This window comes from Dioscorea cayenensis, unplaced genomic scaffold (assembly GCF_009730915.1).
Source record: "Dioscorea cayenensis subsp. rotundata cultivar TDr96_F1 unplaced genomic scaffold, TDr96_F1_v2_PseudoChromosome.rev07_lg8_w22 25.fasta BLBR01001262.1, whole genome shotgun sequence".
Lineage (NCBI taxonomy): Eukaryota > Viridiplantae > Streptophyta > Magnoliopsida > Dioscoreales > Dioscoreaceae > Dioscorea > Dioscorea cayenensis.
The window spans coordinates 7,472-22,093 of NW_024087653.1; the positions used below are offsets into that span (position 1 = coordinate 7,472).

Genomic DNA, 14,622 nt, shown 5'->3' on the forward strand with positions numbered 1-14,622 from the left:
TAAAACTAATATTTTGAGAGTTTAAAAACAACATAATCCTAAGTTTTTAAAAGTCATTAGTAGCTATAATCCAATAGTAAAAGAAAAAAAAATTGATACACACACACACACATATATATATATATATATATATTATTTCACTGGTCTAGCTCCCGGGTCTTTTCGGTTTCCAAATCTTGTATAAAGCTTCACAGTGTCTGAAGGAAAAGCAGAACTTGGGCGTGCCTTTTAGAACAAGTGATCTCTGTCCAAACCAAGCAGACTTTTCTCTCTCTCTCTCTCTCTTTTATTTATCTCTTTTTTTATTTCTGTATTTATATGCAAAGGACTAAAGAAGCCGTGCAAGCAACACAAACACTTTTGTTTATATGTTGAAAATTTTGGCATCCTTTTTTAAGCAAGAAAGCAATGCAGAGAAAACCCCCCACAACCCCCACATTACTTTCAATGCCAAGACAAAACTAAACACAAGACATTACTGTGTTATATATTATATATATATATATCATTTTCATACTCTTTTAGTATAGTTAGCTCAAATCATGCATACTGAGACAGACCAGAGAGTAGCTGAGAACTCTAAATAATTATGAAAACAAGAGAACATTTAATACATTCATTGACTCATTGATCAACTTTAACCTCTCAACTTTGCCTTCTTAAATGCTTAGAAACAAAGAACAGAGACAAACAGGAGAGTCATGCAGTAATTGAAAATATATAGTTTATATTTGTACATTTGAAAAGAGAGAAAATGAAGTAAAGTAACTAGTTAAACAAATTAAGAACAAGAGCTTGATCTGTTCCTACTGATCAGAAGTAGCAAGTGGGAACAAGTGAAGTAACTTTGGGAGGATGCTGACCATTATTCCTTGGAGAAGGATGAAGATAGAACCCCTTCTCAGCAATGGCTTTTTCCACCTGATCAGCAGGAGAGAGAGGGGTAGGAGTAGAAGGAGAAGATAGAAGAGATGAAGAGAAATCCATGGTTGAGACTGGAGAAACAAGAGGAGTAGTAAAAGGAGAAGGAATAGGAGGAGGACATATGAAGTGATGAAGTTTAGTATAAGGACTAGTTGAAGAAGATGAAGAAGGGTTGAGTTTGAGTTCAAGCTTTGTTGGAGCTTGTCTTCTGTCTTGAAGACGTTGTTTCTTGGAGATGGGCATGTCAGGGTGGGGAGGTGCACGGCGAGGGGGGATAGTGACCGGGAGGTTGGCCGGAGAACCCTCCGGAGCACCGGTGAGCTTTTGAACTAAGGAACGGAAGTTGGTTGGGTCTGCTTGGACGTAGGTGGTGAAGCCATGGTTACTGTTTGTTTCTTGGTCTTTGTTGGTTGTTGTTGTTGTTGTTGTTGAGGATGATGTTGCCATGAGGGTTGGAGAGAATGGAATGAGGAGCTTGAAGTATGAAAGTAGAGGTCCTTTTAATTTATATTTATTTATGGTATGATGTACTAGTATTAGATGAGAAATAAAGGAGAGTGAGAGAAGGTGGCAGGGAAAAGCAGGAAGTCCTTTGTATTAATGAAACTGTGGGCTTCTTGGCTTAACTTTGTGTTCATGTACGTATTTACGTGTTCTATATATCTTTGTAGTAAGTTCTAATCAGTAAAAAAAATCTCTGGCAGTATGAACATTTTTTCTTTATGAGATGAATTAACAATGATTTAATAGATTCAGTAAAAAAGAATAGAGGAATTGCAAAAGATACATCAGAGATTAAAAACCAAACAAGAGAAATAAAGCAGAAACATGATCCACTAGTTGTGCAATAACATAACCCAAACCAATAAATTAAGGAACTATAAATTAAGAATATCAACAAAAAACAGTAGCAACGTGTACATCACTGATCTGGATCATCGAAATTAGCCTTCACTAAGGTAGCATTAACAAGTTGTGAGACCGGTTTATAATTCACACTTTACTAATTTTAATTTAATAATACATATAATGCAGCCAATCAAGTTATAAAATTATATATATATATATATATATATGTCGGTTTTTCAAATGTATAAAATTTTATCTTATATCAATATATATATATATTTGGGTGGGAGAGTGGAACAGTTGCACTTATGAAAGCAGCATCAAATGTTGGGGTGCTGCATGCGAAAAGTTTGATGATTGAAAAAGGCCCTCATTTATATATACTTCAACTTGTTCTGAATTTCTGAGAAGTGAATTCTGAGAATTAAAGTGGAAACACTTGGGGTCCCAATCAACCAATGATGTTGTCTACCATCAAATCTCTGTGTCTCATCAGTCTTGTCCATGCACTCTGGTTTAAACCAACTCACAACACAACTCACATAAACACAAAGATTCCAAAGGTACCGTTGCATGCGGAATTACTGCTTTATTATCTCACTGTTATCAATTTCTTTTTTCTGAGTTAATTTGTTCTTATACATCTAAACTTTCATTTGGATCATCAGGTGCATGCATTGACAAGTTAAGATGATGTTTGTTCATTTTGCTTATCACATGCTTAATTATAATTTAACATTAATCTAGATTCACTATACTTTAATGAAGTCCATCTTGTTTAGTTCATGAAGCTATCTATACCTTTCATCTTTAGCCCCATTTCATCATAATAACAAGTACCAAAAATTGAAGTTCAATTGATCATACAATTTGATTTTGTTGACAAATCAATCCTAACTTAATAAAAAAAATGAATTTAATTAAGTGCACTAAATATGTATTATATATATTATTGTTACTGTTGAAAGAAATTCCAAGTTTATTAAAAAAAGCAAAACCAGACAGAAACATGAAAAGAAAATACATTAAAAAAAAAAGAGAAGAATATTCTTAGGAGCCATTAATTGTCAATGGGATCATCCATGCATCTATATATGGAAGTTCATTATCACAAGCAGTTGTTATTATGTCCTTCTTTAATATATATAATCCGGGATAGTTAATTTCTTCAAGTCAGTTTATGATCACATTCTTTCTAACTTAATTTAGCTTGATTGATAAGTAATATATGATCATTAATTAATGGGATCATCCATCCATTGGAGTACCATCAGGCCTAAACAGTCAATGGGAGTTGGTTGTTTTGACTCTTTTGAGTACTTTTATGTTCAGAATTATGGCATTGAGCAAACTAGAGCTTATAACATTGATAAATCAAGACTATGTTTGGTTGTAGTAATTGGTTCCTCAATCTTGAATTTTTAAGTTCACATGAACAAACCTAACTAAAGAAAAGATATTAAGTTAATTCAATAATCATTTTATTTATTATTATTATTTTTTTATACCACAAGCATATAGTGCAAGTGCTCAAGAGTGATTAAAAAACTAAATGGAATACTCCAATGAAAACCCAAAACAAATATTTTTTTATTTAAAAGACTAAATTAACAATCAAATATCTACTTAAAAGACTAATTGGTGACTTTAATTGATAATAAAAAAATAATAGGACAAATGATATGAAAATTGGGTACCTTATTTGGATTGGATATAAATAAGAGTTAGGGATGCGAATAAGAAAAATAAAGTGATATTGAAATAAAACATCAATAACCTTAACTAATTTTTTATCCAAGTTTGTGCTATTATTATTATTATTATCACTTACTGTTGGAACAATATTTAGTTTATTACAAAATAAATCTGGAATTCCACTCCATATATAATTGATAAAGAGTTTCTAACAACCATACAAACTCAACCTAATGTACTAACAACCACTCAAAAATGTTCTCTTATCTGCCAAACCAACAAATTGAGATTTATTTTAATTGATATTCTAAAGTATCAACAATAGTCCAAACAAAATGGCTTACAAATGTCTTCAATTCTTCCAAAATTAGCCCACCAAGTTTTAACCAAACAAATTTATATAATTGATTCATTCATCATAAGCAACCTTACAATAAAATCATTGTTTTTGTTTTCATATATATGCATGTCCTCTCTCTCTCTCTCTCTCTCTCTCTCTCTCTCTCTCTCTCTATATATATATATATATATATATATATATATTTATACACACCTCTAATATTTTAGAAAAAATATATTTAGAAATAATAAATACTTTACATACTATGAATAGAGTTTGCGCATGAGTGCATGATAAATACCCCAAAGCTAAAACATAGGAAGTTATTATTACATATGGTGTTTGTTTATGAAAGATATAAGATTAAACCCTAAAATCTACACAAATTATATATCACTGATTTTTATTAAATAAATATATTTGTTGTTTATTTATCAAAACAAAACAAAAACAAGAAGTTATTACTTAGTACTGGGAAGTACAATCATTTATGTTGTTGCTTGACAAAAATTAAAGAAAAAAAACATTTAATATATTTTAGCATAATTTTCAATAAATAAATAAATAAAAATGAGAGATAAAAATAATATTTTAAAAAAGTATTTTATTGATAATTTTTTTCAAATGAGATGATCAAACACTTGGCTCAAATATCCTACTTGAATTAATTATTGCTTTGGTTTAAACTATTTTTAAAACAATTTCAGCTTAAAAAATAAATCTAATCACGATTCGTGTTTATCAATAGAAGTTAATTTTTTTTTATAAAACAGTACAAAGAAATAAATCATTTAATTTAACAACAAGTGAAAACTTGAAATTATATAAAAGAGAAGATAAAATGGTATTAATTATTAAATCATGAAAAAAATAAAATAAAAAAAAATAAAAAAAAAATAAGAGAAATATATTGCTTACCTTGGTGTGCACGCGGTAGGGATCCCGTCGTTACCCTTCTTCGTTCGAATTTCTCGTTTGCCGACAAAGAGAGGTTGATGGGGCCTTGGGATCCATGCTGCCACGGCGGAGAGGGGCGAAGAAGCTCGGGCTTGGTAATGTCGATGAGATCCGCTTGATTCCTTCTCTGTTGGTGTCTTGGATCCATATCATTGTGCTTGCTTTGGTCGGAGGAGGAGGAAGAGATGGGATGGAAGTACAAGGCCGGGCTTATGCTCACTGGGGCTGTGGTTGTGATCTGGGTCACTTCCGCTGAAGTCACGCAGGTTCGTCTTCCTGGAATCCTTCGTTTTTCCCTTTTTAATCGATCTACCTGATTTTTTTATCGGTTTTTGTCACTACTTGATCTGGGCGTTGTTTGATAATGTTTTTTGTTTTCTTGCTGTTCTCTGATGCAAACGTGGGCATATCTATAAGTGAAACAAAAGAATAAGTGTTTAAAAATGAGGTCTTGGAGGGAGGTTAACCTCTGGATAAGAAACTAGAATGCTTGTTTTTCATATGAATCATATCATCCAAACAAGAGAAAAATCCAACGTTTGCCTCAAGTTATGATTTTGATCGGTTTCTGTTCTGAGGTGTTGCAATTGGACATTGCTGAAGTTTACCATTGCGTGAAGGTTGTTTAAATTGCTAGACGCCTTTGTTTCTTGCGTTATTTTTCTCTTAAAATTGTGGACATGAGAAACAGGATTGGGAAGCGGATCGGCAATTCAAACCAATATATATATATATATTTTGATAGCATTGTGGACAAGCCACAAGTAGGATTTGAACCCTCCACCCTTGAGTAGGGAAGGGAATGAAGTATTAACTGCCCTATCGTGGGGATGATAATTCAAACCAATATTAAGGGATGGAAATTAGTGTATTGATTAACTTTGAACATATTTCTGGCATTTTGGATTTGAGCAACAACAAAAATTAGTAAAATTTCTGCAAATTCCAAACCAGATCTTTTGAAAACATTATTATTTGTTGAAGCCCTTGAAAGGAAATATTTTTTTCGTTGTGGCTTGAGCTCTAATCTTCTTTTCTGGTGTCTGTTTTCAGGGTATATTTACAGACTACAAACAACCATTTGCTGTTACTTATCTGGGAGCTTCTCTTATGATTATTTATCTCCCAATAGCATTTTTGAAGGATTGGATGTGCAATGCACTAAGGAAACGTCGCTCTGGGACTGGACCTTCTGGAGTTGAATTGCCTCTTAAATTTGTTGGTAAACAGAAAAACTTGGAAATGGAATCACTGATCCCGATAGCCAGAAAAGACAGTGAAGTAGACCTCAGTGCTCACGAGGAGGAATCACCATATCTAGTTAAAGTTGGAAATGAATCAGATCAAGGGCACAAAGAAAACAAAGAAATGACAACCAGAGAAGTTGTTATCTGTGCATTTTACCTTGCACCCATTTGGTTTGTGACAGAGGTTAGTCTTACTATTATTCATAAATGTTCATTATTTTATTTGTAGATTTGCTATGATTTTACAAGAATTGATGTTTTTCCTTAGATAAACATTTTGGGCTCTCTTAACATGAATACTGAACAGCTCTTAAAAAAATTAACTATTTGTTTTATTTAGTATTCTGCATATCCTGAACTTTTTAAATACTTGATAAAGTTAAAATATCTTTTGTGCTAAAAAATTTATTTATGGTCACTGTTGTTACAATACTCATAGCCACATATTGGTTAATTTGATAATATATAGATTTGAATGTATAAGCTTGGGCCTCTTATCCTATGACTTTAAGCTTTTGGGTTGAATCCCACTCCGGTAATATATTTGGTTTCCATATAACATGGTATCACAATTTAGTTTATTATTGTCTTTTTGGTTTGTTTGTACTTGGCAAGTTAAAGTAGACTACCATGTATCAAGGGGCATTACAGTAGCTATTGGTCTTATATTCATTAATTTGGTATAAGTGCTTTTAAATATATAAGTACATATTTCTAATCTTATGAGATTAAGGTTTTGGTTTGAATTGGGCCTGGATAACATGATTGATTTGTCTCTAACAACTGTGGCCCATAGGCTGCTTACGTTGATGTTCTATTTTTCTATAAGTAGATGCATACTTTAGAAGACAGTTTTAAGCTAATTGATAGAAGAATGTAAACATGTGTAATCTATATGATTTCTTTCTCTCAGATTAAGCAGAGTTTCTTATGCCTTTGTTACTCTCTGTTAATATGTGGATGCAGTACCTATCGAACGCAGCACTTGCACGGACTAGTGTTGCAAGTACAACTGTACTATCATCAACATCAGGACTCTTTACACTCTTCATTGGTGTTCTTCTGGGCCAAGATTCTTTGAATGTAGGGAAGGTGGTTGCTGTTTTTATTAGCATGGCTGGTGTTGCAATGACAACTCTGGGCAAGACTTGGGCAACTGATGAACTACAATTGAACCCTTCTGGGTTAGTTCTTTCTTTTATACTTGTATTTGGTATTGGCTAATTAAATTTTGGCATGAGTCTTTCTGAAAAAATTGTAATTTTGCAGCACATTTCTGCTCACATAGTTAACAATTGAATTATTCTGCAGTTAGCTTTGCTTAAACTTGTAAATATGCCTTATTTTCTTCTGCATTGCGAAGGTCTTTGATATTTAAAGAGTTCAAATTGTCTGCAGGGGTGGAGAACGTTCTTTCGTAGGAGATCTTTTTGGTCTTCTTTCTGCTATTTCATATGGCTTATTTACCGGTTGGATACATTCCTAGTCATCCAGTTTTCCTCCATTATTTAGTAACAATATCCTTGAGAATTAGACCTTCTTCAATAATAGTGTTTATATTGCAGTGCTTCTCAAAAAGTTCTCTGGAGAGGAAGGGGAGAGGGCTGATGTTCAAAAGTTGTTTGGATATGTTGGATTGTTCACTTTAGTTGCCCTCTGGTGGCTTGGTAAGTCATTTGTTTTATGTCTATACCTTGTGTTTGGGAATTTGATTTTCTTTTGAGTGCATGTTACTGCTACTGAAGTACTGAATCTGCTTGTTGGTTGTTAGTGAGAATAAACTTTCTTGTCATGAATGGACAGGGTTTGGCTTATTTAATAATTTTATTTGTGTGGATTTGGGCCTTCTTACTTCTTTTGCTTATTTAAAATTCTTACTTATCCTTGTTCCCTATATCTCTTTCTGTTGAGTGGTTTACAAATTGTAATTTAGCAATACTTTCAGGTCTGATTAATTTGTAAAGCTCCCTATTCCGAACAAGAGTCTTAGCAGAGACCAGTGATGTGATAGAGATACTTCTGCAATGGGGCTCACTTTTTTATTTGTTCAATGTTCTGGTGTCTGGAATTGAAAATTACTCTGATTTTATTAATATTAACAAATTCATACTCATGATAACTTTAGAAATAACTTGGGGCTGAATTTATACCTTCAATTCAAATTCAAATTTGAAACCTCTCATTCCAATGTATCCCAATTTATTACAACCCTGGACCAAACATTGACTGGGGAATTAATTCAGTTGTCGAGTCATTACATTTTCTAGATGCATTTAACTATTAAATGCTGTGCTTCACAAAATTACTATCTCATGATTGAATGTTTTTTACTTGCTATGAAAACTATAGTGGCATGCTTTCCCATAGCTTCTTATTTACTTGTTTTTTGCTTTTCAGTATGGCCATTGACTGCATTGGGGATTGAACCTAAGTTTACTATACCTCACTCTCTTAAAATGGACGAAGTAGTTCTTGCTAATGGTCTTGTTGGCAGTGTACTCTCAGACTATTTCTGGTATGTCAGAAATAACTAAACGTCCATTTACATCATCAAGTGATTTATTATCAGTGTAACTACTCCTTTTGCAGGGCATTGTCTGTTGTTTGGACCACTCCGTTGGTGGCTACATTGGGCATGTCCCTCACTATACCACTTGCCATGGTCGCTGATATGGTGATTCATGGTCGTCACTATTCAGCAGTATATATACTAGGTTCAGTTCAGGTATTTTCAACTTTGCAGATACCTCTCAGTTTTTCCTGGTTATTTATAATCTCTTGTAATTTTCTGAGTTGCTTAATATTCCTGGAATTCAATTTTGATACTGCACACACACCCAAATAAAAAAAAAAGGGAAAAGAAAAAACTCTAGTTTAACCTGTCCTGTGCTTTAGTAGGATTTTGTGGATATTCCATTCTTGATTATGAAAGGTTAATTAGTAGCCGCTATTCCCATAATGACCTTCATTTTGCGAAATCAACCTATCTTCAAAAACTTTGTTTTAGTGACAAGGTTTTTTCGACAGAAGTTTTTTGTCGCCAATTGGTTGGAAGACTGATATATGAGAAGTCTTTCAGAGACCCTAAAAAAGTCAAAACATATAGTTCATTATCAACCATGACTGCATTCTGTTGTATTCTAACTTGGCCTTGTCTTCAACAATGGAGGCAAAGGCGTATAGATCCCTTTGCTGCCCTCTAGTTGAGCTAACACAACCTGATTAGCTTGGGATATAAGCTGATGAAACTCCTTACGTGGGGTTTATTTGAACAAATCCGAATATGTGGACTATACTTAGGCAATCTTTTGAGGTTTGTCAGTAATAATCCCATAATATTATCAAAAAACTTGTTTGAAATTTCTTGTGACGTGGATGCTGCCTCTTGATGTGTAAGAAATTGGAAATCTGAGCAGCTTGATGAAATTGCTTCCTGTTGCATCACATAAGAGAGTATGAAGAAAATTCTTAACTCGCATTTGATAAGAATTTTGTCTTAATGAATAACTCTTGGTACTCTTTTTCATATTTGAATTACTTGCAATCTTTATGATATTTTGTTCTATTTGTTTTGTACATGCAGGTTTTTGCTGGCTTTGTTATAGCTAACGTTTCCGAGAAGTTATCTCGGCTCTTCGGGTTGTGACGATTGCTCTGCTGTAAATTAGTGTTGTATGATTCATTGAAATTGTGATTCTTTTCGTCAAGTGATTTGTTATAGACCAAGTTTTCGGTTTCTGCGGGTGCTGTCAAAGTGTAATTATTTCATTTTATTCAAAATTTTGTTGGAATTTGCCAAGAATTGGTTCTTCTTTGTCATTGCTGTTGTTCATTGAGGTCATGTGTTTGAAATGTTTATCACATGTATATAAAGGTTTTTCTTGGTTGATTTACACTGCTTGTTTGCATGTTGTATTTAAAAGAAAAAATATACAAAATTATAAGTGCGCTTCAGATCAGGTATGCGATCAGAAAGGCATGTACTGATATTCTTTGCAGCAAAATGTTTTATTTGAGAAAATGTTACAAGCCTATTTTTTAATTTCATTTAATGTAAGATATCCACACTTCAATATTGGTTCCTTGCTTAAGTTTCTTGGTGATTTGTTGTTTTTCTTCATGTTCTGGTTTAGATTATTAAAATATATATATATATCTATTTGACAATGTGGATTAAAATATTAAAATATTATAATTATATATTTGCTGTCATGCTACGATCGGGTAATGCATACAAATCAAATTGTTTTTGTTCCCAACTTAATTAAAATCTAAAATATTTTTTATCATTTCTAAGTAGGTGTTTTTATTATCACATTCAGTGGCGGATGGGGGCAGGGTGTGCTTGAGCACCCCTTGGCTCAATCAACCAATATTATTATTATTATTATTATTATATATATATAAAAGAGGAACACAGGAGAGAGTTGAGCACCCCCTCTCTCTTCTCACACACTCTCTCTCTATATATATATATATATATTAATAATTCATTGGATCTTTATTTTCATTTTTCTAAAAATATTTATTTTTTTTACAAATTAATACCGATAGTTTAAAAATTAGTGTTTGGAATAAAATTAATATTTCTTATTTAGATATTTTATAAATTGGTTTATAAAAAATAAAAAAATAAAAAAATCATTGTTTAGTCTTCATTTATTACAAATTAGTTCATATAGAATAAAAATTAGAAAATATTACAAACATTTATTGGTTAAACCCGTGATTTTTATTAGTTAGGATATAAGATATATATATATATATATATATATATATAAACAAATATTTATATAAATATATATATTTAGAAAAATATTTATAAAAAAATTATTGTTTGGCCCTTAATTTTTATTGTCTTGAATAAAAAAAATTATAAATGTATTTTTTTTTGTGTAACAATTGGATTGGCTAAACTACAATAAATATGTCGTTCAACTAATCTAATTATATATTTTTTTAATTAAAAAAATTTTAAAAAAAGTTTATAATTTTTTATATGAGCACCCCCTTTATTTTCCTTCTGGTTCCGCCACTGATCACATTAACCATTTTTATTCCTAATTATCATTCAACCCTACAATAAATTCCATACCTCACCAAAACTTCATCAAAAATAAATAAATAAATAATAAAAAAATCAAATTTTATTAGTTTCCATTTTTTCCATTTTTTTTAAAAAAACCCCTCAACCCAGGTTTCTTAAATTATCACAAAAGCAATACTTAGGAAGGACCACTTTGCAGTCCATCCCAGAAGCTCACAAATAGAAAAACAATGACAACAAATCACACTTCTAGTTCTACACTTCTACCTGCATGCAGGAGCATAGAAGAGAGGGATATGAACAAACACAATTGAATATGGTGCTACAGTCACAGGTTGAGCCAGGCTAACTTCAATTGGCTCCAATGGAGGGATGTTCCCATTTGAATCCACCTCCAATGCATTGTTATTCAGAAGCATAGTTTGACTCTGCAAGTTCCCATCCTTTGCTGTTAGATGGTACTCATCTCTTGTATATCCTATACTTCCCCGGAGCCCGGGAATATGATGAAACCTTGTTCTTGGTTTGCTATTCTTTGAAGTAACCGAAAAGGTATATGCACTTTCAGAAGTAACATAGACTTGTGTTGTGGTGTTGCCATCAAGGTTGATCAAGAGCACAGTTATCCCTTGCTGCAAAATGAAGTTAAAATGATTCAATGACAAAGAATACGAAAAGAAAAGAACTCTTTTCAAGAACATGATTATTCTGGTTGTAGCTTACTGAGTCTCTTGCACAGTGAGCATATGCTCTTATCTTCTTCGACCCTTTGAAGCTCGTTGATAGAACATTTTGCCCCATCAAACGATGCCATAAAAGTGCACTGCATTGCAAGAATGAAGAAACTTGTTATGGTTCATTCTTTGTGTAATGACCCGGCTCAGTCCATGTGAGGAATTGCCCAAATCTTGATCTTCTCTCGTAAATTAAGATAATTTGTGAGTTGGTTCGAAGATGAACCAAACGGAATTTGTGTTTATATGTATGATTTGAACCTAGACATGGCATCTTTTATAGAGCAAAACCGTGAGGCTTACTATGGGATGGACCAAGGACCAAAGTGGACAATTCCTCATATGAGCTAGGTTGTTACACTTGCAGAGAGAATTCATTATAATGCTGTAATTTTATTTAACCTGTAGTAATCTGGATTCGGTTTGTAGGTGATGGTGTTGAGTAGGCCGTAGTTTCCACCTATTAAGGTTTGTCTGCAGTAAGTCTTGGTGTCATATGAAGATGACATGCCGAGTTGATCCAAGTACCTAAAAATATTCAAAGTTTAGGTGGAGTAAAACTTCAGAAATAGTTCACATAATTTGGCTTACCAGAAGCTGAAAACAAATGCATTTGTGACGAGATTGTGGCCACTGTTGTAAGCCCCTCCAGCTTCGCCTACCCAGGCTGTTGTTGATGTTCCGGAGCTTGTCAGGATGCTCTGCAGATTACTAAAGTATGATGCCTCACCATCAAGATATGAGGGGTCGAGAATCTTCTCGATTAAATGAGTGTCAACCCCTACAATGCATACCAAAATTAATCACAAATGGAGAAATTAGCAACCTTCTTTGTAACTCCGAGAATTAGTGATTCATTAACTCAAGCAGTGTACCTGGACCAAGGTTATATATGTGGTGTGTGATCACATCCAGTGAGTGAGGCTTTGTTTTACTGATGAACTCGGTGAACCAATTCGCATCGAAGAAACCCCCGGGAGCAAGAATTAATGGCTTATCAGGGAAACCTTGATAGATTTCATTGACAATTGACTTGAGTGAAATAGTGTCGGCTGCGTATTGATCTGCATCAATTCTAGCCCCAACTCCACCCCCACTTAATTCATTTCCTACAAAGAAATTGAATAAAAGGTTGATGAAGCTTTTGTATTATGATCTTCCCAGATATAGAGTATTTATTGGGGATGTAATATTTACCAAGCTCCCAGCCATGAATTGTGTAACCCTTGTTGACGGTATAACGAATAAGACTAGCAGCATTGGTTGAATTCCAAGGTCCTCCTAGTGAGCCATCCGGCATTGGTACTCTTCCATTTAGTGCATTCAATCCGAAGATGATCACCGCCCTGATATACAATTATTTCATCTAGCTAGCCATATGTTCATAATATCAACATCTAAAGTTAGAGAGAAATTGATCAAACTAGATACCCAGATTTCTTGAAGAATTCATTGAGTTGATCCCATCTAGACATCGGTAAACAACCTTGCGAGAATCCAAACATCTCTGAACTATTATAAACGAATGGAATACAAGGTTGTCCAGAGTCTCTGGTGCCATATATGACCTTATCTTGCAAGGAACCGCCTAGACGAATTTTAAGCGGAGAAAATGCTGCAGGACAAAAATAATCAGAAGAACAACAACAAGAAGATGAATACAACCACAAACACAAATTTTTTTTTTCTTTTATTCTCAATTAATTGCAATAGCATACCTTTGACAGCATTTAAAAAAATGTTGCTTGAAAGATTCTGCAGGAATCAAAAGGTGAAATGGCTGTGTCAATCACTGAATCACAATCTCAGAAACACAAATTGGTCCTCCAAATCAAATTCATTTAAAATATAAATCTCATGCTAAGAATGAAACACAAAAAAATAGTAATTCTGCAAAATCAATGCACATAATAGATCAACTCAGAACATCATAGTAAAGCAAAATTCAGCAAATTTTCCACTAATCAAAGAACAAATGAACCTCAAAAAGCGCAACAATGCAAGCAGATCAATAGTAATAAATTAATAATGTAAAGATGCAATAAATGCCCACACCCTTCAAAGTTTCAAGCCCATATCCCATAGTCCCAAAAAAGAAAAATAAAAATCTAAAAAACAAGAACTAAAAGGATAAACTTTCCCACATCTCATTGCAAATACAAACAGAAGTAGAAACAAACCAGATTGAGCAGAGAAGCAAGGCCCCAGCTGCAAGTGCCATAGTCACACTTCTCTGGAGGCCACCAGTCAAGAGTGGCACAAACAAAGTCAGGGTCAGTCCTTCCAATGGCTGACACACCATTCACTGATACCACCCCTTCACCAGATCCAACACCACCTCCTCTTCCAACTCCATTGCTCTGGCAGCAAACTCCAACAAGGCAAGAAGTGAAGAAGAATGACCAGAAGAAGAGATTGGCAACCAAGTGAAGCACAAGGTTGCCCATTGTAGAAAGAAGAAGAAGAAGAAGAGCAGCTGAGAATGAAGAAGAAGAAGAAGAAGAGAATATAACAAGGTTGATGCTGGGGTGGAGCAGAACTGAAGAAGGTGTGTGGGCAGTGGGGGTGCCTTTGCTATTTTTAATAATGCAAGGGGTCCCAAACAAAGGTGGTGTGATTATATAATGCATAACTTGTGTGATTTTCATTAATTGAGGGGTGTCTTTGCATTTTCTATATTTGGAATAACTGAATAAGTGATTTATTATTTGCATTAATTGTGCTTTTAATCCGGTCTTATTCTCAGTAATTCCCCCCTCAAAATAAAAAGGATTCTCACAAATCTGAATTAATTTTTTTTAATTTTTTTTTTAAAGAAGCAACAAGCGC

The 14,622-nt window shown here is 33.5% G+C and overlaps 3 protein-coding genes across 3 annotated transcripts; 1 reads left to right on the plus strand and 2 right to left on the minus strand.

Annotated features, from left to right (window-relative positions):
• Positions 1 to 707: 707 nt before the first annotated feature.
• On the minus strand, positions 708 to 1,505 carry LOC120256001 (VQ motif-containing protein 11-like). The gene has a single exon (XM_039263772.1). It carries the CDS (start codon positions 1,369 to 1,371, stop codon positions 814 to 816), a length of 558 nt encoding a protein of 185 aa, XP_039119706.1. The 5' UTR covers positions 1,372 to 1,505; the 3' UTR covers positions 708 to 813.
• A 3,211-nt stretch (positions 1,506 to 4,716) lies between these two features.
• On the plus strand, positions 4,717 to 9,905 carry LOC120256003 (uncharacterized vacuolar membrane protein YML018C). Its single transcript, XM_039263775.1, has 8 exons — positions 4,717 to 5,031; positions 5,819 to 6,196; positions 6,979 to 7,196; positions 7,411 to 7,481; positions 7,578 to 7,679; positions 8,410 to 8,527; positions 8,602 to 8,737; positions 9,596 to 9,905. The coding sequence occupies exons 1-8, from the start codon at positions 4,951 to 4,953 to the stop codon at positions 9,656 to 9,658; spliced, it is 1,167 nt and encodes a 388-aa protein (XP_039119709.1). The 5' UTR covers positions 4,717 to 4,950; the 3' UTR covers positions 9,659 to 9,905.
• A 1,232-nt stretch (positions 9,906 to 11,137) lies between these two features.
• Positions 11,138 to 14,361, minus strand: LOC120255992 (heparanase-like protein 3). Its single transcript, XM_039263759.1, has 9 exons — positions 13,974 to 14,361; positions 13,512 to 13,548; positions 13,225 to 13,408; positions 12,991 to 13,139; positions 12,669 to 12,902; positions 12,385 to 12,574; positions 12,196 to 12,321; positions 11,783 to 11,882; positions 11,138 to 11,691 (listed from the first exon to the last, which is right to left on the minus strand). The coding sequence occupies exons 1-9, from the start codon at positions 14,238 to 14,240 to the stop codon at positions 11,323 to 11,325; spliced, it is 1,656 nt and encodes a 551-aa protein (XP_039119693.1). The 5' UTR covers positions 14,241 to 14,361; the 3' UTR covers positions 11,138 to 11,322.
• Between the last annotated feature and the right edge of the window lie 261 nt (positions 14,362 to 14,622).